This window comes from Erpetoichthys calabaricus, chromosome 9, assembly GCF_900747795.2.
Source record: "Erpetoichthys calabaricus chromosome 9, fErpCal1.3, whole genome shotgun sequence".
In the NCBI taxonomy this organism is placed as follows: domain Eukaryota; kingdom Metazoa; phylum Chordata; class Cladistia; order Polypteriformes; family Polypteridae; genus Erpetoichthys; species Erpetoichthys calabaricus.
This window is the reverse complement of record NC_041402.2, coordinates 136,772,840-136,797,242: the sequence shown is the minus strand read 5'-3', so window position 1 is coordinate 136,797,242 and position 24,403 is coordinate 136,772,840. Positions and strand designations below refer to the sequence as shown.

Here is a 24,403-nt window from a genome sequence, read left to right as displayed (position 1 = left end):
TATAGGCCACAATGTAGGTTCACCAATTCATGTGAAGGACAGACATGCTATTGCTTACATGATAGCCCCACCACATGCTCAATAAGGCCACACTACATGCTCCCTAAATGTTCAGGTACCCCATGTGTAGGTCACACTGCTGGGTCACTATATGTACAGAAACTACATATAGGCCACAACTCATTGTCAGCATGTGGGCAGGTTCTTCACATGTAGTGTGGGAGGTTTGTATATGTGCAGACCCCCCAAGAGCAGGTCACACAAATTATGCATATGCTCTACATTCATATCACCCTCTGTGTACTATTGGTTTCCCACTAATCTCACACAGGATGCTTCATGTGTTTTATTTTTGTCAGTGTGATAAGATACTAGACACCAGCTAATCCATTCATTTCCGCCAGCGGTGACAAGACCAAAGAAGGCAAGCATTTTAACATGGAAAACAAGGGCATTAAAAGAACAGCATTCTCACTAGTAATCCCTTCCGTCATGATGTCCGTCATCTTGCAGCATGATGACAGCATTCTCATACTCAGCTGGTCAACTACCAGAACCTGCAATCAGTGAAAGAAACGTTAAGTTCTACCAGTACTCTCTGTGTCTCACTCCATTCTCTTAGCCCTCACACATCCGTCTATTGTTCACCATCTCATCCATGAATTCATTCACATTTTTGCCTTTCACACTCCTCCCTTAACAAATATACTCATTCACTCCATTCCTCGCTCCTTATATTTGCTTTATTTGTTCATCCACATGTATTTGTTGGCTTGATTCTTCAACCTGTGTCACACCTACACCATCACCCACACTTTCACTTTCTCATTCATTCCTTCTCCAGATGTGCTTGCTTCATTCTTTACTTGCTCATCATCTACATACACATTATCCTCATGTTATTGTTCACCATTAACTCATGCTTTAACTCACCTTCCATTCTCCCTTCTTCTTCACTTTCTTGATGACATCATTCATAATCTCTGAAAAAAATAAAAAAAGTCCAGTTAGGAGCACAGGTGAGCAAAGCTCATCTTGGAAAGAGCAAAGGGGGCAGATGTGACTAGACATCTTCACCATGGGATGCACATCTGAATTTGTAGTGAAGGGGCTTTGTAACCTCAGCAGATAAACACAAATACGTACTTTTGATATGTACTTCTAGACCATGGCTTCAGTTCAAAAAGATCATGTAGCCCCACCATGATCATTTCATTTTTTAAATGATGAATGTCAACAAGAAGTGAAAAAAAATTAAATGTAAAGCAGCAATTGTCAGTGTGTGTGAAGCACATTCATCATATTCTGTTTAAGACACGTTTAACTTTTTCCTCTGCTATTACTAGGCTGCTTATAAGCCATTAGAAATGATACCTCTGATATGAAGATCAGTTAACGGGCATATCAAGGGCACTGTAAGGTGAAATGCATAATAGTCACGGAAACACTGTATGTAGATAACACCAAATAAAGTCTGTGTCCCACACAGAAGCAGTTCTTTGGCTATTCCCCAAGAATAAAGGACATGAAAACAGTGACATACCGGCTTGTGGACAGCTAAAGGATGGTGGTCAGTTATGAGGAAGATCTACAAAGCACAGCAAGCAGCATGTAGTAACTGAAGACCATTGTGAAAATGGATGAAGTCATGAGAAAGCAGCAAATGAGAGGAGGAAATATGAGAAGCAACACAATGGGCATGGAGCAGTTTTATTATTTCTATTCATTTATTAAAGACAATGGAAGGTGTGGAAATGAGACTAAAACTAGAATTGTAATGTCCAACAAATGACTAAATAAAAAAACAGTTAACTTGTTAAACAAAGAGGATGAAGGGTGATGGATTTTGAAATGGCTTTGTTGTGCACCAAGTGAGCATATTTCCTGCACAACATGTTTATCTTGTAATAATATTTATAAGTATATTTGGATCTGTTAAGGAGAGTGACATGAAAGATACAATCATATGTTTTGTTTGAGTACAGGGTATTAATAGGATAATGAAATAACAATGAATTCACTTAAGAATTTGACTGATTTTATAATACCAAATGTTAGTGTATGTGTTTTTTCTAGCAACGAGTTTGCAATTCAGGCAAAACTAAATGTGCAATGAAAGCTTGAGTAAAACATCTGTTTTGTGATCCATGAAATTCAAACCCTTGAGACGAGAATAAAAGTGTTTTGTTCCTGTCTAGGAGTGTTTTTATGAGCTAATTCCCGTTTAATGCATTTTCCCAGTTGAGAAAACATAGTAATGCGCACAACGGTGTGTTTTGGGGTCTCTTTGTACCAGAAAATGTGCAACATGTTGCATTTCTAAAAAAGCACACTTCAGTCTTCTGTGGCCATGTGAACAAAAGCCATAATATATAATATATTTTACTGGTGTGCTGCTGATTACCTACATTGCACAATTCTGGAAAAAAGTCTTTGTAGTGAATTTAATGTTTTGCGAATTTGTACAATTTAATGTTTTGTCATTGCATCCAATTTCATGAAAGTGTTTGAAATTAAACTCGGCTGTTTCACTCATCACTAATTATTACTTTACTGTTACTGGAACTGAAAGTAAAAGTAAAGCTTCACTTGAACAGTTCTAATGGCTCCATTTCAACTGAAATATCATCAACACACTTAGAATTTAAGACACCTATCTACCAACAGATTCCTCCTCGATGCTTGGTGTGGGAAGAAACATGAGTATCTAGAAGAAACCCACATGAGCACAAGAAGAACATGCAGACTATCAGAAGGCACCACACTGCTGCCTAATGCACCACTCTGCAACCCAGCGTTTATCTAGTTTTAAGATATTTTTTCATTTTAGTTTTTACTTTTAGTGTTTTGCCATTTTCTTTTTTTGTTTTATTTAATTTTAGCTTTGTCCTGCGGTGGGTTGGCACCCTGCACGGGATTGGTTCCTGCCTTGTGCCCTGTGTTGGCTGGGATTGGCTCCAGCAGACCCCCGTGACCCTGTGTTCGGATTCAGCGGGTTGGAAAATGGATGGATGGATGTATCGGTAACACTTTACATTAAGTGTCCATAATTACACTGCAACTACTATGTAATTACCTTTATAAGTACAATGTAACTATGAGTTATTACTCCGTACTTACTGTGTAATACAAAGTAACACTATAGTTAATTACTCAGTTGTCATTGTTATTCTACAGTTAATATAATTACAATGTAACAATTTATCACTGATCCAAAAACAAGTGTACTTACATAGTTACATTGTATCTGTACTTTCAAAATGTAATAAAAACATCAGGGTATGTAACTACAGCTATGTAACAGATGTTCCATGGTCTGGACAATTTTAATGCAGAATTGCAGTGATAACTGCATAGGTTTTCAATGATATTTCAAGATCTGTTTTAAATAGTGAAAACACTTTTGCAACTACAAATCAAAAATGCAGGAAATTAAATTGCAAGTGTGCTCTGATGTCATTTGTTAGCTTAACCTGCAACTAGTGTAAACAAATGGCTATCTGATTTCAAAAATGCTTTTGATTTTATTTTTGAGATTCCTCTTGTGAGCAGTAAGTTCACCACCCATATACTCACATTTTAGATTTATTTTATCACTACTTGAACTGTGTTAATAACAATAATTGGAGAAATGATAGGATGAAAGTTTCTTCATATATATGTTGCATTTCTACAAGCATCCATTTACAGAACATTAAATTCTGAACATTTGTTATAGCAACATCTCCGATCATTCACTTAATAAATAACATGCAAAACCTGGGGGGCTCCTTGTGAGTTTAAACTGGGAGGATGTCATCTAGCAACACATGTAGGAATAAATGGATTTTGCCAACTGAGAGTCCTTAATGACACACTTTAGATATCCATCCATCCATCTATTATCCAACCCACTATATCCTAACTACAGGGTCACGGGGGTCTGCTGGTGCCAATCCCAGCCAGCACAGGGAGCAAGGCAGGAAACAAACAGGGCGCCAGCCCACCGCAGGGCACACACACTAGGGACAATTTAGGATTGCCAATGCACCTAACCTGAATGTCTTTGGACTGTGGAAGGAAACCAGAGCACCTGGAGGAAACCCACGCAGAAACGGGGAGAACATGCAAATTCCACGCAGGGAGGCCCCGGGAAGTGAACCCAGGTCTCCTAACTGCGAAGCACTTTAGATATTTAGCTATTAAATAATATCCAAAGTTTATTTTTATAGCACCTTTCAAATGCCTAAGTAGCTTCACAAATAGTCAGAGAGATACAATAAAATAAAAGCAAAGATGATATTAATAACACAGGTTACAAACAATAAGAAATATTTCAAGGATAAAGTTTTGAATTGTATTAAGAAATAAGAAAGAGAAAAGAAGAAAGCCATGAACAAATAATACAATTTTTGAACACTTACATGTAGCAATATAAATATAGTTAAAATCACATACAGTGATAAGGAACAATGAATTGGATAAGAGCGGATTTCGTTATTGGTTTCACAGCTAAACGCTGGACAACTTCAACCATTTAATGGCTATTCATTTGCTGCTCAGTTTAGATATAATAATACATTTTATTTATATAGCGCTGCACCAGTCAGACCTCCACCCTACTGCAAAGTAAACACTCAGACGGAGTTGTTTCACTTAGAGATGCAAACTCCTTCTTTTTTTTTGCATGATATACCAAGATTGCCATCTGCAATGAATCAAATAGTTCTAATGCTTTACCACTACTAGCCATATGTTAAGCACAGCGATTTTAAATAAAGTTAGCCGATTCAGTACATTAACTTTGTTAAAATAAACAGAATGGAGTACTTCAGAATTAAGAGTGCTGATGAGCTCCCAAGCACAGGACATTGAGATCCCCTGTTAAAAACTTTACAATACTGCAGCATTCTAAATATATTAAGACTATTGCAGTTCATCCATTTGCTACTGCTGAAGCATTTAACATTGAGACGTTCATCACGATATTGTAACAAGAACTCACACTGTGACACCGCACCGCCCACATTGAAACATCAGTACTAATAACCTGATTAAAAGCAAACATATACGTGTAACGTCAGCTCACTTTATCCCATTGACTGTATGCAACACATCTGCATAATCTGTCACTGCAAAGGAACCATCAATAAACAAGCAATATCTGTTCCAATAAAGGTTGAATGGCTGAAATTCCTACCTTCTTTGGTGTATAATGATAAATTTTTTAAATCCTGACTGAAATTAAACAGCGAGTGTGGATATTCAAGCTTAGTTAATCCTTCATGGGTCTAATTTTCAAATGATTTGCAGAATCATCCAAAGTAAAATGTGCCCATTTTAATTTTAAGTTCCTTTTTATTGAATTTTAGTGAAAGTTGCCAGCCATTCGTTGACAATGGAACATCTGTGATTGATGGTCTATTATGGCCAATGAAATCCACAGAGTATGTCATTGACAAGAGATGAGACTTTGGTATTCACTCTCAGTTCTAGAAGGGAAACCTGACTGATGGATGAAATGATCAATGAAAGCCACAGACTCAGATGCCAACAGCGAGTAATACTTGCACATGCCATGAATCAATGCTCATTTCTAACCACATTTACGACTTCAACGTTTTAAATAATATTTAATACGTTTGCTGACAGCTGCATGCTCTCATGTACATTAAGCCCAAAGACTAGTGTGGTGAAAATCAAAATTAAAATTACATAAACTACTTTCCATCCATCTATTTTCCAACCCGCTGAATCCGAACACAGGGTCACGGGCTTCCGCTGGAGCCAATCCCAGCCAACACAGGGCACAAGGCAGGAAACAATCCCGGGCAGGGTGCCAGCACACCACAGGACTTAACTAGTTTCACTTATGATTTTTATTTTCTCATTTTTGTTTAATTTTAGTTTTGACATTTTTTCATTTTATTTTAGTTTTAGTTAATGAAATGATTATTTTTTTTTTGCTTAACAAAATATTTCATTTTGAGCTGGAGGTAGCAGATTTAAAGATGCTAAGATTTGCATTGGGTGTGACGAGGATGGACAGGATTAGAAATGAGTACATTAGAGGGTCAGTTCAAGTTGGACGGTTGGGAGATAAAGTCAGAGAGGTGAGATTGTGTTGGTTTGGACATGTGCAGAGGAGAGATGCTGAGTATATTGGGGGAAGGATGCTAAGGATAGAGCTGCTAGGCAAGAGGAAAAGAGGAAGGCTTAAGAGAAGGTATATGGATGTGGTGAGAGAGGACATGCAGGTGATGGGTGTAACAGAGCAAGATGCAGAGGACAGAAAGATATGGAAAAAGATGATCCGCTGTGGCGACCCCCTAACGGGAGCAGCCGAAAGAAGAAGAAGAAGAAGTTTTCGCTGTCAGGAATTAACAGTGCTGCAACTCAATGTGTGAATAATGTGCCATTAATATTTTTATTGCCTACTGTGTATGTTATTCTTCTGCTCTGACAACATTTGGAGTTGCTATGAACTGACCTGTAATCAGCAGTAAAATGCATTGTGCTCTTACTATAATCAAGGACTAAATTGTCCATTAAAAAGACTGTGTTTAGATCTTCCATGCTACCTCATTCTCAGACATTTTGTCTTCAGGACACTGATAGCAGACAAAGGATTGGATTCTACTGGTGAAAGTTCAAAACTGTAGACAGCCAGTTACAGTCTAGTTGTGAACAGAATAAAAAATGAAGAGTCGACAGTATCTATAGTTATTGTGACAGAACCGTAAAAGACGCCATCTGCTTGAAAATACAGGACCCACGGAGAGCCATACAGAATATGGAGAAAATAAAAGTTGTCTGGACATGAAAGGCCTACCAGGATAGACTCCAGCAGCAAATGTTATAGGATAAAAAGAGCTGACAGCATTAGACTTTTGGAGGGAAATATGTAGAATACAAACAAAATTACAGAGTTCATCTAGGTAAAGCTGTATAACACATGGAAAGACTGTAGAATAATTTTCCAATGGCAAAATCTGCAAAATATGAAAAGCTGACAGATCAGCGGTTAATAGAATAAAGGGGGTTGCTGGAGGAAGTGGAGAGGATATGGTAAAAGAAGCAGGAGTGACTGAAAAACTTAATTTCATTGTGGCCAATTCATAGAATTTGGAGACTGGAACAGTGCTCACAGAGTACTAGCAATTTCAAGCATCACCGGTGAAAGATTAGGGACTGACATAGTTGACAAATTAGATTCCATGTAAGTTACCAAGCAGTGAGGCAGGCAGTTGAACTTTGTAGAACTTGAAATGTCAACTTCATGTTATTTTAGAGAATTTAGATGGAATGCTTGTTGGTTTAAATGACTTGTTGTTGTCAACATTGCTCTGAGGTTAGATTTGTAGAGAAAAGGCAGCTGACCGATCCAGAAAGCTGCAGGACAGAGAGACCTGACAGAATTAGACTCCATAAAGATAAAGAGAAAAAGCTAAGAAGAACGCAACCCAGGTGGGTATACTCCGGAATACAGACCCAAATGGTGAAGGCAGAGAAGACAGGAAGATCTGACAACGTTTGTCAATAAGGCTTAAGAACACAGTGTCCTGAAAAACTAGTGTTTTCAAACAACGTTTTGTGTTCCTGACTACTTCAGATATGGATTGATTGATGATGTAAAATAGCATGATACCAAAATATGAGCATATCAAAATCCAACTTGTACATTTACCAGGTACATAAACTGTACCTACTCCTGGTGTTTAAACAAGTGAGAAAATTCTAGTTTTTAAAATTGCAGAAAACCAGAAATCTGACAAAATGTAGCTCCAGTGACTGAAAAAATTGTAATATTACAATATGAATGGATTATATCCATTTTAAAGTCTTTTGAGATTTATATTTAAGGAGACTTAAAATCACAATGCGTTGGTTAAAATGCCAGAGCTGACTCACTATATAATCCCAAATATACAAGTAGCTCAGTTGGATTTCAGGACTGCCATAGTTAATTGACCACTGTCTCTTTAACCATTCTTTACTCTGCACAGCAGAGAGACCTGCAGCTATCCTGTGTGTAGGTGTGTGTCTCTGATTGGTCAGTGGGGCAGCAGCATCCAATCACCTGCTGTGAGGGGCGGGCTTTAGGAAAATGCTGCAGTGTGGCTGAAGGAGGAAGGGATGGGGTGTGCATGCATGAGAATGGAGTTGGAGAACTCCTAAACTCCTGAAAGAAACTAAAAGAAAGGAACAGAAATAGGAAATAGAGAAAAGCGATTTTTTTTCTTTTGCATCTAAGTTATTAGATGAGTAACTTGCTGAGCTTCACAGAATGTATGGTTTACATTCGTTTAATAAGATATCCTCAGAGAATGCTTAAAATATTGAAAAGCTGGGTACAAGAAAAGACGTCATAATTGACAGGTTTGGGACACTTACCTGTTAGCAGAAGAACCTTTTGAGAGGACTGGATTCTTCAATTCATATGGGAGAGATGCTGTTGTGAAACGCTGGATCTCTGAGTGGTGTATGACCGTTTCATTCAGCCGAATTGGGTATTAGGCATGTTAACAGCAGTAACCCTTTTTATTTATATATTCATTTATTTTTTGCTCATGGGAGTGAATGGGTGCTTTGCTTGTTTTATGGCCACTACATTTACAAGCGATGGATACCGTCCAGCAACAGGACCATGTGGATGCTTGTATGGACCCATACAATGGTGACTTATTAATTAAATTCATGACTGTGAATTACAGTTGACATTTAACTTTTATAAATTGCAGTTAGTCAGTTATCTGACCTGGCACTGAAATTATCTTTACCAAAGTTTGGCATAATAATTTATTGGGTCTTATATGTTTAGTTGAATTTAGCATGCATATATTTTTTGTAAGTTGAAATAGTGCTAAAGTTATCATCTTTATTTTTATTATCATTATTGTCATTATTGTTTAAAAGGTTGTCTTATTTATTCAGTAAACGTTCTAATTTAAGTTCATTTGTATGCTCTGCCTTTGTTATTAAAAACGTATAATTAAGCATATGTTTGGTTTGAACTAAAGCTCTGTAGTTAACTGTGTAAATTGAAATAGTTATTCCCTAAGACAATTCGCGACAGGACAGGCTCAATATATCTTTATATTAGACAGATGTGGGAGAAGAAAGTCAGGGCCCCTTCCCAGGATAGCCTTAGGCAGCAGTAACACTGCATTTAGGTTAGGTACCTGTGCGGAAATGAAGGGAATATAAGCTAATGCAGTCTTCTGTCATTCAGTTTAATGCATTAAATAGTGTTCACCATACCTAAATATTGAGACCAGCTGATTCAGACAGCAATCTGTTACAAAATTTAGCATTTAGCATGAGAATCCAAATGGTATACTGTAGAAACCAAAGGCAGCAGCTGCCTTATTCTTTTTGCATTCATTCAGAGGGCTAACGTCTGCAGTATTGACTCACTGATGGCAAATCTAGAGAAAGCAGTCTCTGATATCAAGTGACAAGGAAAATAGGGTGAGACCTTTTAAAACCACAGAAGGTCTTATTACACATGACCATCTGTGCCACCTTCATTAGTGCACTAAATCTATAGCAACTTTGCTACAGTGAAAATGGGGCTAATCACCTCACCATCGTAAATTTTATGAGTCATATATACAGTCATCAATTGACATTTTATGAGGAATTTGCATGAACTGACCAAAGCACAGTCCACTTTACTTTATGGAATGTAAACAGTAACCTGGAAGGGAGACTGTTCAATTAATAGCTTATCCTTGTTTCTGTGTTTCCACAGCATGCTTTGGGTCCCATCAGCACAGCAGAGTTTTTAGGTGTTGTAAAAGTGCACTGCACTCATATCTGCCAAGGAGGGGACAGCTGTCCAGCAGCAGTAGAGTCCTCCTAAATGGCAACAGGAAACAGATGGGCCAAAATGTAATTAATGTGCTTAAGAAAAACTTCAGGATTCAAATCAAACTTAATGTCTGACTGGTAGCCAGTCTTGCATCACCTTTTGTATTCATGAACACTGCAGATTCCAATAAGGCCATTAGACACAACAGGAAATAAATACATGGGGGATTACCCAAACAGCAGACTAAATTAGTTGATAATGCAGATCTGTTGTACAAAAAGACCCACAGGAGGCTTTTCTTTCTTTGAAAGACACTTGCCCTGTTAATGTATACAAGAAGTTAAGGGGAGCAGTCCATAGTGGTCAGGGTGATGTGCTCTGCTTATGAAGAAACACTGGTTCAGGGGATGCCAGATGCCAGTTAAAATTATCAGGAAGGACAGTTGTACTATACAGTAGAACTAACTCTGGACTCATGGGAGGCAGTTGCACAAAAGACGATGACAGCCCAGTAAGACTGAATGCTGCCCATTATCCTCCAGATCTGTTGTTCTGCAGCACCTTTAGCCACACTGGCTCATTCCACCAGCGTGTGCTGCTCATAGGGCACATTTATGCAAGCAGCCATCAGACTATGTAATGACCCTTCCAAAATTGCCTCGCATTGCCTTAGCCAATTACAACACACACATTGACTTAGGGGCAGCATTTATTTATGTTGTTATATCATTATTATATTTGTGCACAGTGCTGGGCATTGCACTTACTGTATATGACAATTTTTACTTTTTATGGTTTTGCTGTGTGTATTATACTCCATGATGTTGCTAAAAGTATTCTACTATCTGTCTGTCCATCTGTCTGTCTGTCTCTCTCTCTCTCTCTCTTTCTTAGCCGGCACCACAATCATCACCATTACATTCATTTCACTCACCAGCATTTTGTACATGTGGCTTTCATTGGTGCTGCCCTTTAGAGATTCTGGTTACTATGGTGGTGTGTGTGTTTCTAGGCTCATGGTGCTTACATTATGTGATGCATGACATTGGAAGGCAAAATGATAAATATGACTGCATGGTTTGCATCATGTACAAAATCTGTTGCCCAATGAAAAGAAAAGATGTTGTGAGAATCCATAATTTTTAAGTAGTCTCCCAGTTTAGAAACTCAACCTATGGCTTGTTTTATTATGGACTCCAAATTTAGAGAACTCCCTTGAAATTTAATGATCATTTGAAAAACTTTGCATTTCATTGTCTCATCACTGTACTTCCTTTCTTAATACATTGTCATCGGTTAAATAAAACTGGACCAGTCTGAACGTTTATGAATATACGATGTGAGACAAAAAAATAACCAGACTGAGCTTGGGGCTTTCCTGGAAAACTGTCTGGAGGTCGGCTGGATGTGAATCATAGAACTATATCCCCTCCTACACACCCTCTCAAATAGCCGACCGGCTAGGTATATCCTGTGACTTGCCCAGTCAGTATTTGTAGGCCTACAACAATCGCTACATGAGTTGCCACGATAATGTTGGGTGAAAAAATCAAGCAGCGAATCAACATCAGATTTCTTATGAATTTTCTTTTTTTCTGTAAAGCAGTTTTTGACTGACAAAACATTCCTGTCCTCGATCATCCTCCCTATTTGCCCAATTTAGCTCCCTGTGACCTGAAGGGAACAAATTTTTCTTCAATGGATGAAGTGAAGACAAAAACGGCAAGCCTGTTGAAGAGCCTCAAGCAAGAAGACTTCTAGCACTGTTTCAATCAATGGAAGATATGTATGGAGTGGTGTAGAGATCGGGAGGAGTATATAAAAGGTGACAATGTTTAGAATGCTGTAATTTATCAAAAAATATATTTTTTTTACCAATCTGGCTATTTTTGTGTCTCACCTTGTATCACTACAGTGACGACAGTTGCCATATAAATCCAGTCACCTAGTGGTGACTATAGGCCAATAAGTCACTTCAGAGTTCAGCACACATTTACCAATATAGCTAACAAAAACAATAAATAACAATAATCCAGACACTATGTAATAAAAATTCATAATAAGACTATTGGAATCCCTGGTTAGATAATCTCTGATCAACAAGGCCAAAACTGTCACATGGAAGCCTGAGCTTGACTTCAGGCCCTTACCAGATGACAACATCCAAATCAATGCTGACGGACTGCTGAATAATGTACATATGCAGCTATTTTCTTTATTATGGTGTTGTGAAATGTTTGTTTGCTAGTTATTATTGTATTATGCCGCTTACAAAATTGATTCTCATTACCTTAGCCAGTTGTAACACACACACTGGCTTAGGGATATCATTTATTTATGTTATTATTATTAAATTCTGTGCACAGGTCTGGGCCTTGCACTTACTATACATGCCAATTTTTACTTTTTATGGTTTTGCTGTATGTATTATAATCCATGTTGTTCCTAGAGCAATTATTTATCTATCTATCTATCTATCTATCTATCTATCTATCTATCTATCTATCTATCTATCTATCTATCTATCTATCTATCTATCTATCTATTTTGGTTTATCAGTGTAGACAAATTACTCAGATGGTCCACAGTACCCTCACCCTCAGGAGTCATCAAATGATGCCTACTCAGATGACCTAACTTGTCTCAAATCGCATAGTCATCCATGGCATTATCATTTGGAAGTTGACTCCGCTTGCAGAGGGTTAATATGATCACCAGTCCTCCTCCCACCTACATGTAGCTTGGTTTGCGGCAGGAAATGTAATAAGATCTGACGCTTCATACACAGTCTGTTATTGTCCTTGCTCCAGACAGGCAAAGGAAGACAGGGAAGGAAAGCAGTGCAGAGGAGAACTGTGCAGAGTTTCTCTAGTGATTTTCATCTAGCAATCGTAATCAGATAACAATCTTGCTTTTTCACTAGGGCAAGAGACACCTGCCTAGGTCACTGATATTAGGAAGCGTTTGGTATGATCCTCATTTCATTCAAGTTTAAACCCAGCTTATCCAGTGTTATGCTGTCAAGTCATATCACTGTATGGTCCAGTGTTTAAAGGATCTGCAACCCACAGAACTCAAAGTTCAGCCCCAGTTTAACCACTGACTCACTATGTGACCCTGAAACAAATCACCTCACAATGTTTTCTTCAGAGGATGATATGCTATCCATCAATTAAAATACTAGATATTCCATTAACGAGTTGAACCCTGTTAAAGTGACAGAAGTCACAGCACCTCCTCAAACCCATCCTAAAGAGGATATGTGGCCCAAAGAGTTTTAAAATACTGTATGTGACATGAGGATGCCAATATGATTCTCTGCCAAACTGTGCTTTCACCTAGTGTTCTTCAGAGAAAATGTAAATGCCAAGGGCTACGGTGATGCTTATTGCATACTGAGGACAGAAGACCTTTCAGTGTGGTATCATGTGAGATCCTTGCACATTTTATTCAAGGTGAGGCAGGGCAACCAGAATGGTTTATGTTCTAACCCAATAATTATGCTTTCTTCACACATGCTGTTCACTGCTGCTGTCATCAGCTCCAGGATGTCTGCATGCACTCTGCTGACCTTCATCATCTTTTCACTTTTCATTTATTGCATTGCCAATTCTATACTTGAGCTACACATCAAGTAATATAGAATTTAAGTCTTGCAATTAAACATTACATTCATTAAAAGCAAAGGTTTTTGTATCTGAGGTTAGAGCAAGACAAAATGAGACAAGAGAGAGCGGGAGCAGTTACTCCCTCAGGACACAGTCACATTGCTTGATTTTTTTATGTGTGCCAGCCATTATCTTGTTCACTCTACATTGCATAACAAAGGAATTAGAAAAACGAAATGTGTCTCACTACATTAAATGCCCTTTGGCAGCTTCACTGCCCCAGTCACATCTCAACAGAACTAAATACAGTTTTTGCAACACCATCAAATTAAACCTGTATTTCAAAAACTTTATATTTCAATTTCGATGTCTATAATGAGTATATTTCTGATGAAGACAACTGTTCATTGTGATGCAGCTTAATTTGGTATCTTTTCGTCACCCATTTAGTTACTGATTATGTTCAGTCTTGCAGAGGTCGGTTTTGCACTTGCTGATTGTCTAAAATTAGACAACAATATTTTCTCCACTAACCAATAAGGCAACCAATTTTTCTTAACTACTGATATAACAGTTTCACTGATTTGCTCTATATCTGGTGGCATAGTGACATTATGAATAGCCAGAGACAATACGAATCTCAACATGTCTGGAAAAAAAATGGTAATTTGAATGGATCACTAGTTAATGACTACAAAAAAATTAAATAAACAAGAGTGTGATAAGAAGGTAATAAGAAAGGCAAGCGGTTTGAAAACATGTGAAAATGGAGAAAAACAAAAGACCAAAATAAATATGCAAAGTGGAAATATAGTCAAAGCAAAACAAAAAAGCTAGAAAAAGTCCTAACTCTGGGTAGAGTTATATCGACCTAACTATAATAAGTTTGTAGCACTTTTATTTGATTTCAGAAAATTCCAACAGTAGGATTCCGACAATAGCACACCACTGTCTTAAATAGTTGCATTCCGATTATGTCACATGATCGTCACATCAAAACCTGATCACATGCTTGACAACAGACGTCATTATCAACAACAATATGGCTGCCACCAAGTAAGCAACAAAATGGTGGCAGATACAGAAAATGACACTTCAAATTAAACAAATAATAAAAAGATATGAATAATAATCTCCAAAATTACACAGGACAACTTCAGGAAAGCCATAATGCAGATTTATGACAGGATGTGGTGCAGTAGTAAAGACCCATTTACATGGAGCTGCAGGGGCAATCGCACACACAGGATGTGCACCCTGATCTGTTCGTAGTTCAAATGTTCAGTGCACAGCATCCTCCAGCTTTTCTCCATAGTTTTTTCTTTGTCTGTACATATTGATCTTACAGATATTATTGCCTATACAAACTTTCATCTTTGCTCAGGGTCTGGGTAATTTTTTACCATAAATTTGTGGACATAGGGCTGTCACTGTGTGCTTTATTATTGGTTTGTGTAGGTGCAGGTATCTACACTTTATACAACACTTCCTTTAATGAACAGTCAATGTGAACAAGCGCCTACAGTGCCACATGATTACAAAATTCTGGAGGTACTTGGTCACTACATGGTCACACTACATCATGCACACCCTTGGGGACTCTTGTGGCAACACAGACCTGTCAAGTATAAAGAGGCTTTAAGCATTGTTGCCACACAGCTCCAGGAGACTGGCATTGAATCCTTGCCCACCATTGTCTGTGTGGATCTGCATAGTCTCCTTCCATCTGAAGTGGTTTTCTATAGGCAGTTCGATTTCCCTCACACACTCAAAAGCTGGGATAACTGGTAATAATTAACTCATGTACTGTATAAATGAATGTGGGTGTACAAACTCAGAAGGAGACAGTAGAGATTTTAAATAAAAAGGAACAAGAGATGAGATGTTTTTGAAAAAACAGGCAAGGTTATAACTGGAAAAGACAGATGATTAAACATCAATTTCTAAATGTAAACCTAAAACCAAAGTCTTAATAACAAGAAAAATATTTCTTGGCAACCGGGAACAGAGAGATAAGAATAAAGCAATGCATAGCACACAGGTCTCTTAATATCGGATGACCCCAACTTGAACGTCCGAACCTTTATGTCGGCATTCCAAATAATATCGCATGTCACAAACTCTCAAGTGATTCTGTAAAGTATTGCTGTGGAAATGGTTGATGCAATCGCTAAAAAATAGCAATGCCTAACTCATAAACAAAATGGAGTCACAATATGACATTATTAAAGTTCAACTTTTTATATATTGCATAAGATAAGGAATAGATGCACATGTCATAATGCTTGAAGTCTAAAACCCCACATTCCATTAACAACATGTACTCAGATCTCACAGAGAAGGAGGGAAAAAAAAGAGAATTGTTCATTAGAACAGTATGTGTGTGTGTGCTAATGTGCTGTGTGATGCACTAGAATCCTGTCCAGAGTTGATTCCTGGCTTGTGTTAAACATCACCATTCTGTAATTCCACAATAGGATTAAGCAGGCCTGTGAATAGATGTGTGGATGGTTTGTATGTTGGAAGCCATGCAGGATTCAAAGTTTGAAGAGTTTGAAGGATGCTGGGTATTCGTTCCAATTTAGAGATAAGAATCCCGAGCAGTGGGTGTGAAATAAAATTCAGCATAGAAAATAAATGTTCAGCATAGTCAGAACAGCAAGGGCCATCAGGCCAGGACTAATCTTGAATATCAGGGCACCCTCACACACTCATTCACCAATACAGGACAAACATAGGTTTGACTGTACACAAGCTTATAAAAGGAGAGAAAACCAACTTGTAGCATTGGGAAAACATAAAATACATAAAGAAGGTCTCTTAGGCATAAAAAACTATAGGCTTATCTTTATTAAACAATAATAAAAATAAAAGAGTAACAAAAAATCATTATCTCCCTATCTCTATCTTTCTCTTTCTCTCTCTCTCTCTCTCTCTCTCTATTTATATATATTGAATGATGAATATTCAACAATTCAGAAAATGCCTTGCAATCCAAAAAAGAAGAACATCTGTCTAAGAAATGAGTGAGCCAAGTAAACTAGAACATGCAGGTTATTATTATCTGGAGAGGGGGAACTGGGAAGAAATCCAGAGCTAAACCAGTAAACGTGGGGCGCACTCCAGCTCTCAAAAGTAATTTTCAATCAAACTATTTCAAGTAATATTGAGTCATATAGGAAATCAATGGTAAAATGTGAGAACAAACATATAGAAAGGTGATGGTTAATAAATAAATAAGTGACAAGCAACCCACATTCTATGAGGAATTGGAATATAAGGTAGATATATTAATAAACCAAGGACATGAATGGAGGTATCTGAAGTTAACTGGTGATGTAAGCACTAGAAATCGAGTGAAATCCTGGCACCACAGTGAAAATATTTTGACAGCCACATGTGGTGTGGTGGAATTCTGAAACTGCAACTCAAAAACAGTACATTTTTCAATAATTTTAGTCTAGTTTTTAGAAGGATATGCATTTAGAAGATAAATTGAAATTTTTAGTAATAATTAAGAATTAGGAGAAAATGTCTTAAATTGTATTAAGGATATGTTGTGAGACCTGGTATGAGCAAAATGAGCCGAAAAGACTTATGAAAGAAGAATAAAGCTGGTGCAAAGAACGCAGATACAGTTTACAGTGGATGACGGTAGGTTCTAACATGTAATCAACAGAAGTGCAGATTTCCAAATCTTAGACATTAAGGAATCAAAATAGTACTATCAACTGAGCAGAACCCAGACAGGGAATTGACAAATCAAAACACAGCATATCTTGGTACTTGAAGAATTGTCAATGTCAATTACATGTCTACAGAGCCTGATTTCATCCTAGAGGTGAAGCAACAGCCCATTAATTTCACAGCGAACATAACTCCTGCTTATTTTGGTTGCTGCTGCTCCAGGTATTATTTGCAGCTCTAAATCAGCAGTGTCCAGTCTTTGTTTCTGATACGAATGGCTGTTTACTTTGTGTTTTGGTTTCTCTGCACATAGTGTAACCTACATGCACAAAACTGCAAAAGGATTTTCCTCACTAATCTGATAAGGATTATGGAGAGGCAATACACCTTTGAAAGCCTGTCCTGAGTCCGGGGATCGTCATAATTACCGAAGCTTCCAGAATGATTACGTGTCTGGGAATGTGTGGGTGAGAAGGAGGCTGTGCCATGAACCCTGATTAGCAGATTGTTTTCCCTTGTATTGGTCATAGGATGGACTCAATCACAATGCTTGCACCCACTAAATTAAAAAAAAAAAAAAAAAACTCCTGTTTTAAAGAATAGCCTCATCAAATAAATAATTTCCCCTTTAGTGCCTAAAACAAGATCTGTGTCAACAGGAAGCCTCTATCAGAAAAGCCGACTTCCAGTTGCACGGCTGGAAATGAAGGAGCTGAAGGAGGTGTCAGCCATCTCTACAAAACACATTTGCAAATGGCCCCAAGGCAACTAGTCCATCCTCAAAGGCATCTGTCAAGAAGGCCTACAGACTCCTCTCATTCAGGTCAGGCTGGCTTACTGGACACCACCTGTCAGAAGTGACGTCAGCTTCACCATGGGCAGTCTCAATGCACATATGGATCATTCACAGTACACAGCACTGGAGGGCCATGAAATGACAAAGAGACACACACCCATGCAGAGTGAGACATGTTGTGAGTCCCTAGGGCGTCCATGGATGTATCTGACGAACAATAGCACTATAAACCTATCAGATTAGCTATACAGCAAACAAAAGGTCCAGTCAAATATAACACAACTGACTTTTCACCTTTTTTGGCCCACTTGGAACTGCTCTAAACCCACTACATTCTTTATATCATCCACAATGGCACAAGTAGATATTATGCTAAAGCCTGATGTCCTCAGTCCACAAAGTTCTAGACACAGATTTCATTCTTTTCCTGCTTTCCAAATGTACTTTTGCATATGAAAATTACAAAAGTTTACAAATCATGAATAATCCCACATCATGACCTCACTGACTTTCATGCTCATGTCCAAGAGACGTAACAGCCATTGACCCACTGGCACCTATAGATGAGGGAGATGTTTTATAGCACTACTCTAGATTAACAGTATAGGCCTAATCTTTCACAATGCATTGCTGTATATTCTAGACATGCTTATCCTAATGTCATACAGATCATTACAATTCATCAACACATACAGTATGACCCTACATTGTACATCAAAGAAGTAACTAAGGATTTGTACAAGCTGATCCAAAGCTGTAATCATTCACAGTTTTTATATTGTAATAAACAGCATGATTTTCTGTAAGTATGAACTTAAACATACAAACATTTATCAGTTACTGTATCATGTTATGGGAGGTAAAGCAGGGTGGATTCAAATGAGGTATCTAGCCTCCTTACTGCACAGAATCCTAAACCCAATATCCATCTAACCACAGATCACTTGGCATAACATGGTGTCAACTAGATACAAAGCCAATTATTCTTATAATACAGCAAAAATTGCATAACAACCCATCCATCCATATTCAAACACTCAAGTTTAGAGTCGTAGAGAAAACAAATGGCTCAAAAAGCAAATTCTGACTAGGCAAATGATTTGATTCCCACTGTATTCATTTTCAAGTATGTTACTGACATGAAGCCTTGCACAGTGCAGGCACATGACAATTTTATCACTAAGTTTGCTGTTATATTATAAAAGAGACATAAGAGATGATGTCAAGATGTCAGCTCGATTTAAATCATTATTCAAAAGCCTTCACATAAAGGAGGAATGCAATGTCGAAAACATAGTAAAAATTACTAGTGATGATCCAAACATACCTTCAATTGCTGTTTACTTGCTATTAAAGTTTTCTATAAATTGTGGTAAATTGGACAAGAATTATTGTATATGCATGTTTTCCTAAATGTAAATGTAGTATGCCATTTCTCTTTGGTTGGTTTAGTTGAAGCAAAAGCATAATACATATAACAGCTAGCAAACAAACATTTCACAACACCATAATAAAGAAAATAGCTGCATATGTACATTATTCAGCAGTCCGTCAGCATTGATTTGGATGTTGTCATTTGGAAAGGGCCAGACGTGAAGTTCAGGCTTCCATGTGACAGTTTTGGCCTTGTTGACCAGAGATTATCTAACCAGGGATTCCAAAAGTCTTATTATGAATTTTTATTACATAGTTCTTGGATTAATGTTATTTTTTTTTTTATTAGCTATACTTGTAAATGTATGCTGAACTCTGAAGTGACTTATTGGCCCATAGTCACCATTAGGTGACTGGATTTAAATGGCAACTGTTGTCACTGTAGTGATATATTCATAAAAGTTCAGACTGGTCCATTTTATTTAATCAGATGACAGTGTATTAAGAAAGGAAGTCCAGAGTTGAAAAAGTGAAACACAAAGTTTTTCAAATGATCATTAAATTTCAAGGGAGTTCTCTAAATTTGGAGTCCATAATAAAACGAGTCAATGGTAGAGTTTCTAAACTGTGAGACTACTTAAAAATTAAGGATTCTCACAACATCTTTTTTTTCATCTTTCAACAAATTTTGCACATGAAGCAAACCATGCAGCCATATTTATCATTTTGGCTCCCAATGTCATGCACCACATAATGTAAGCACCATAAGCCTAGAAATACACACACCATCATAGTAACCAGAATCTCTAAAGGGCAGCACCAATGAAAACCAAATGCACAAAATGGTGGTGAGTGAAACAAACGTAATGGTGATGATTGAGGTGCCAGCTAAGAAACAGACAGACAGACAGACAGACAGACAGACAGACAGACAGACAGACAGACAGACAGACAGACAGACAGACAGACAGACAGACAGACAGACAGATAGATAGATAGATAGATAGATAGATAGATAGATAGATAGATAGATAGATAGATAGATAGATAGAACACTGAATACTATTTAATTAACCTTGAAAATACCCCACTCACTGACTCTTACGTGTTAATATTTTTTTTGCATGTCTAAATGCAATTTGGTTTCCTCCCACACAGCAGACATGTCTATATTGGGTTGATAAAAGACTCCTAAATTGTAATATATGACTGCAAGTGTATGTGTGTGTGTGCCCCCCATGATAAGTGATTTCGGTTTACATAATGATTCACAAAAATGACACTAAAGAGTTTTTTTGGGGTCTGGGGTTTTAAAGTTTTTGGATGAAAAACAAGGAATACTGATTCCTAAAAACTCTTTCACACTTCTGGGTTTACCCATAATTCTTTTCTGCATCTTCGTAAAGCATGCAATTTGTACCACACTGGTAAAATCAATTCTATTTATGCCTCTCATTCATATCACCGTGGAGGACTTTTAAAATGTCTTTTAAAAATGTTGCATGCCTCATATTTTCCAAACAAAGACATATCAGGTACAATATGGTGTCTGCTCCACAGGAAAACTCAGTGCTCAGAAAGTCGCCACTGCCAACCCATGCTGGTACTCAACTGAGTTATCCTAGTTGAGGATATGCACACTTCTGGTGATTCTTTTTTTTCCACTGAAGATTTTTATTGAAATACTAAATGACAGGCAAACACATGAGGAAATAATGAAGAAGAACAAGAAGAAGAAGCAGAAGAAGAAGAAATTATTGCATTTATATGGTGCTTTCTAAGACACTCAAGGCACTTTATATAGGGGGGCAGGGACACTTCAAACACCACCAATGGGCAGCATCCACCTGTATGATGTGACAGCAGCCATTTTGCACCAGCATACTCACCACTTATTAGTTATTAGGTGTTGAAGGGCTGAGAGAGACAGTTAGCCAATACAACTGGGAATGATTAGAGGGCCAAAGTATTGAAACTTTCTAGCCAGATATTAAGTGCCTTTCTTCTTATGTTAACGACAATGAATTTCTCTGGAAACACAACACAATTTCTTTAAAAACATTTTTTTAACTGAAAATTTAATTTTGTGCAAATCATTTCGCTCATCAGTCTCTGTGGCCAGTCCAAGACGGAATATTGTTTTTCACCCAATGCTGCAAAGACAGATTTGAGTTCTGTACATATGATGAATGAATGAATGAATGAATGATCATTCACAATTTAACCACTCGGACTTTCTTAATTTTTTCAAATTTTACATCTACACTCTTAAAAATAAAGTGCCAAAGTGGTCCTTCCAACTGATGATATAGGAAGCCATTTTTGGTTCCAAAAAGAATCATCCACATGAAGGTTCCAAAAAGAAACTTTATTTATTTACATCCATAAACAGCTCTATAAATAGATATGAAAAGATGTTATCAGATTTGACAAATCCCATTGGGTTTATGATTTTAATAAGACTCTTGCTACATATAATAACGTATAGGCTAAGTTCAGATATTCCTGATCTGCTAGTATCGTATTAGGTATCATACTACCACACATTAAAGATTTCAGTTTTGTCCACATTTTTAAAGCCCAGAGAATTAATTTTATATGCAAATAACCCTTCCCAGAATTAATATAATTCTATGTGTAGCCACACAATCCAGTAGAATGTTATTAAAGAATCATAATTTTTCCTTGTGTGCTTTCACTTCAAATTGAGTAACCCAAAAAACTGAATATGTTTTACAGTGAAGGGTCCAGCCTTTCATATTCTAGCTCTTTTATTCAGAGCCGAGTTGCTATATAAATTTATGATTACTTGAGCATTAATTGATCTAATAGAAGAGGAATCTGATACAGAAGGTCACACTAAAAATAGAAACAGGCAAAAGGTAATGCCAGAATGAAATACTGAAATTATGACCAGCAGATTCAGTTGAATAACACTACAGATGAGTTAAATAAAGTGGAATTAAATTAGAAAATGGGAAAATGATGCATAAAAATGAGTTTTAAAAAGATGGCAAGAAAGCAGTTCTGGGAAGTATGTTCAATTTAAGTAATGTGGAGAAGAAGTAAAATAAGGTAATATGTCATAACGGTTTAAAGAAATAAATATTAACACAACAAATCTGGCTGCAATATTTAGCTCTATACAGTAAAATGGCCACACAAACAGAAGTGAGGCTGAACACTACTAAGCCTAAGGAAAAGGTAAAGAGAGCAAGCAGGTCGAAAGGAAAGGAAGTCAGGTGGAGCCAGACAGACTATCTGGACTAGCGCATTAAAAACGACTGCTAAGCCTACGGATGCAGCTGCCTAGCCTGCTTGAAACAGGCAATAAATCCCCAACACACGCAACCTCCAGACAGATGAAAAGACTCTCCAAAAGGCAAATCCATCCTCCCCCAAAGCGTACCAGCAATATATTTTCATTTGTCTTCCTACCCTGCATATAGTCCTGGGCTGTGACAGCCTTGAAATGTGGACGTTGTTGTCGGAAAATCTCTTAAGTACTCGACATTTCGCACATCATTGTGCTATTTTAACTCTTTGACTTGGGCGAAAATTGGAGGTGCAGCCCTTTGGAATGGTGTGGGTCACATCCACCCCAAGTCGCAGCACAGCCAGTGCAGCGCCCCCTGTCCTTTATACAGGACAATGGGATGTGGGATGTCAGTTTAGGAACTGGAAACTGCGCAGGGCCCAGGCATTAAAAATCGGATTAAGGAGGAACCGCAAGAGTCAGCTTGTCCCGTTATGAAGAAACGGTACGTCTACACTTCCAGTCCGCTTTAGTTACGATTTGTTCTACAAATGACCATGTTTTTGGTTGATAATAATAACACTAATACTACTTATAATAACAGTAAACAGAAGAGACTATTGACGTCAGATCGGCCGTAGATCTCCAGGGAATCGTGACTGTCAGTCAAATTGCACAGCTGCGCTCCGTACTGCACATTTAATGAAAAATGTAACTCGTCGTTTTTATATGGATTATTATTATTATTATTATTAAATTGATTTTTAGCTATAAATATTATTTGTTTCCGATTGCCAGTGCCAAGAAGACCGTAATCGCCCCGGCGGATCATTCTTCATGCGGTACCTACACCGCGCACTGAAGCGCCGCCCCTTTCGTTTCCAAATGCTTGACACAAATAAGCGGATCGTGAGACAGCGGGCGCACAGACACTCATGCAAACGAATACACCCAGAGATAAAAGACAACTCATGAAGATAAACAGTATGCCTGCAGCAACCCAACCAGGTGTCTTTTGTCTAAATCCCTGATTCCGCAAAGATGATCAGAACACTGCTGCATGGCGTACAGGACTGCATCGAGAAGCCGCTTCAGCACCAAGCAGCCGACAGCTCTCCACTGCTCCGATTCGCCCCTTAACCAAACCCAGCCTCGGATGTGAGTAGCCCCGTCTTTCCTTACTCTCTCCGACCACTGCCTTCAGCCCGATGGGTGCCATGATGCCCGAGCGCCTTCGCGTCCGTGCCCTCCCTGATCCGCTGCGCTCTTCTCAGCTTGGCTCTGCTCGCTTTGCTGGACTGCCGGGAGGGGCACCTCCTTTCTCAGCTGACTGCGGGACTCGTACGTCACCTGCCCAGCGACCAATATGGCTTCAGCTGCATTCCCTGCATCCCCCCCCTTACCGCCCCCCTTTTAAAACACCATTGGCTGCTATTCACAGGAGTCAGAAACACCAATAACTACACCGATCGACCGCTCGAGCTCCTGCTGCACCTTTGAAAACCGACTCTCACTCATCTATCTATCTAACTATCTATCTAGGTTATTTCGGAGTCTAACTCAATTTATTGTCTATAATAAAAAAAATAATAAGTTTTAAGTTTGATGTGGCTTAGTTTATCAAATGTGTTTCACAAAACTAGTTTCTTCAAGATGATCTGACGCATACGTTTAAAGCACGAATTTCTACGCAACATCCACAAAATAAAATCATATCCCCCCGCCAAACACACATACTGCCCCCGTCCGTTGACGTGGAATTGTCTGATGGCTGTGTGTGAGGCTTTAAAGGAGGTGGGTAATGGTGTCTTAAATTATTCTCGAGGGACAGCGCCATTGAATGGTCGCATCCTGCTCGGTCAGCAACGTTTCAGATCCACGCGTTAATA

At 38.1% G+C, this 24,403-nt stretch overlaps 1 protein-coding gene across 2 annotated transcripts in view; it reads right to left on the bottom strand.

Annotated features, from left to right (window-relative positions):
• The window catches only part of stxbp1a (syntaxin binding protein 1a), a 58,479-nt gene extending 34,622 nt beyond the window's left edge, over window positions 1-23,857 (bottom strand). For both annotated transcript variants that reach the window (XM_028810224.2, XM_028810225.2), the window contains exons 1-3: window positions 23,697-23,857; window positions 934-983; window positions 476-557 (exon numbers count right to left, since the gene is read on the bottom strand). In XM_028810224.2, coding sequence (XP_028666057.1) covers window positions 476-557; window positions 934-983; window positions 23,697-23,733 — 169 coding nt within the window. In that variant the 5' untranslated portion in view covers window positions 23,734-23,857. The remainder of the gene's footprint in view (window positions 1-475; window positions 558-933; window positions 984-23,696) is intronic.
• Between the last annotated feature and the right edge of the window lie 546 nt (window positions 23,858-24,403).